The sequence below is a fragment of the Cyprinodon variegatus genome, unplaced genomic scaffold (genome assembly GCF_000732505.1).
Source record: "Cyprinodon variegatus isolate N-32 unplaced genomic scaffold, C_variegatus-1.0 Scaffold318, whole genome shotgun sequence".
Taxonomy (NCBI): domain Eukaryota; kingdom Metazoa; phylum Chordata; class Actinopteri; order Cyprinodontiformes; family Cyprinodontidae; genus Cyprinodon; species Cyprinodon variegatus.
Genome location: NW_015150771.1, coordinates 42,286 through 43,738, shown reverse-complemented (window position 1 = coordinate 43,738; position 1,453 = coordinate 42,286). Strand labels below are relative to the sequence as shown.

Genomic DNA, 1,453 nt, shown 5'->3' with positions numbered 1-1,453 from the left:
TTACACAGCTACCCTTACAAGTTATGCTTTACTTAAAAAAAAGTATGATGTCAGATTATTGGCTGAGCAAATGGAAAAAATTAGTCAGAACCACACAAGTGAATCATTACTAGAGTTAATGCATCCTAACTTTAAATGGTTTCTTATTTTATTTATTTTTTTGCTCTTAGTCATTTCTCTCTTATTCCGTTTTGTAGCAAATGCCAGATTTGTGAGGTACGTCACAGATAATTTACAGGTGAACAGATTTTCCCACCTCAGCTGTAAATCCCTGCTGCTCCTTCCAACTTGCTGTTTCCTTTTAGTCCAGTTGTGTTATTTTGTGTTGAATTATCACCTAAAGTTTATTATCACTGCGTTAGTCCATGGCCAGTAATAGGATACTCAGCCTGTGCACATGGTTTATATGCCTGTTTTTGTTTTGTCCTGAGGGGTTTTAGCTGTGCCACAATAGGTGGGGGAGATTTAGCTCTGATGCCCTCAAAAAAAGCTAATTTCCTACAAAGCTGAGTAGGAGCAGAGTTTGTTATTCAGCTCATACCTGTTTGCAAGGCACATAACGCCTCCCCCTTCCCTTCCTTTATCCTCTAACCTTTCAGTCTCATCTGAATCCTGCTATTCTCTCTGCCGCTGTTTTCCAGTCTTCTTGTTTTTGCTTTCCCTCCTCCCCTCCTCTCCTCTCCTCTCCTCTCCTCTCTCATCTTTCTCTCCGCTGCATCGCTCAGTCAGTTGGAGAGGCGAGAGTCTCTCCACTCGCACTTCCTTGCCACCGATTGCCGATCTGCTGCCGATGACTCGATTAGCTCCCCCCGCTCTTGCTCCTTTATACTTCTGCGTTCTGCTCGTTCGGCTGCCGATTTCGTGGAAGTGCGATGGCTCTGGCGGTCTGTTGCCGTTTAATTAGGTCCCAGTGTTTTTCTGGCGGAGTGCCGAAGTGAAGCAGCTCGGAGCTTTTTGTTGTTGTGACATGTCTGTTTACATCAGCGGCATGGCTCGCAGGGCAGGGGCAGCCGGGGGCAGCCGAAGGAGCAGCACTAGCAACAGAGGAGGAGCAGCTGGAAGAGGAGGAGGGGGAGATGAAGAGCATGAAACAGGACATGCTGTAACGCTGCCTGGAGGTCCAGGAGCCCCAACCAGTGAAGGAAGAGGGTTAGCAGAGGATGAAGCTGAGGAAAGAAGTGGAGACTCTGCCAGAGCTGTGTATGGAGCAGGAGGAGGAGCGTCAGGATGGGGACTGAGAGGTGGTGTTTGTCGGGGAGTTTGTATGTCCGTTCAGGAGCTCAGCTACTGTCTGTGTCTGCCCTGTTGTTGTACAGTGTTGCTGCAGCATGGAGCTGACCCCAACATCCGCAACACCGATGGCAAGTCTGCCCTGGACCTGGCTGAACCGTCAGCGAAGGCCGTGCTCACAGGTCAGTCCTACACAGATCACACAGTTTGTACAGTGAAACAT

At 48.5% G+C, this 1,453-nt stretch overlaps 1 protein-coding gene across 1 annotated transcript in view; it reads left to right on the top strand.

Annotated features, from left to right (window-relative positions):
- LOC107090949 (tankyrase-1-like) overlaps positions 1-1,453 on the top strand; it is a 41,069-nt gene that overhangs the window by 14,797 nt on the left and 24,819 nt on the right. The window contains exon 4 of the mRNA XM_015384610.1: positions 1,317-1,412. Coding sequence (XP_015240096.1) covers positions 1,317-1,412 — 96 coding nt within the window. The remainder of the gene's footprint in view (positions 1-1,316; positions 1,413-1,453) is intronic.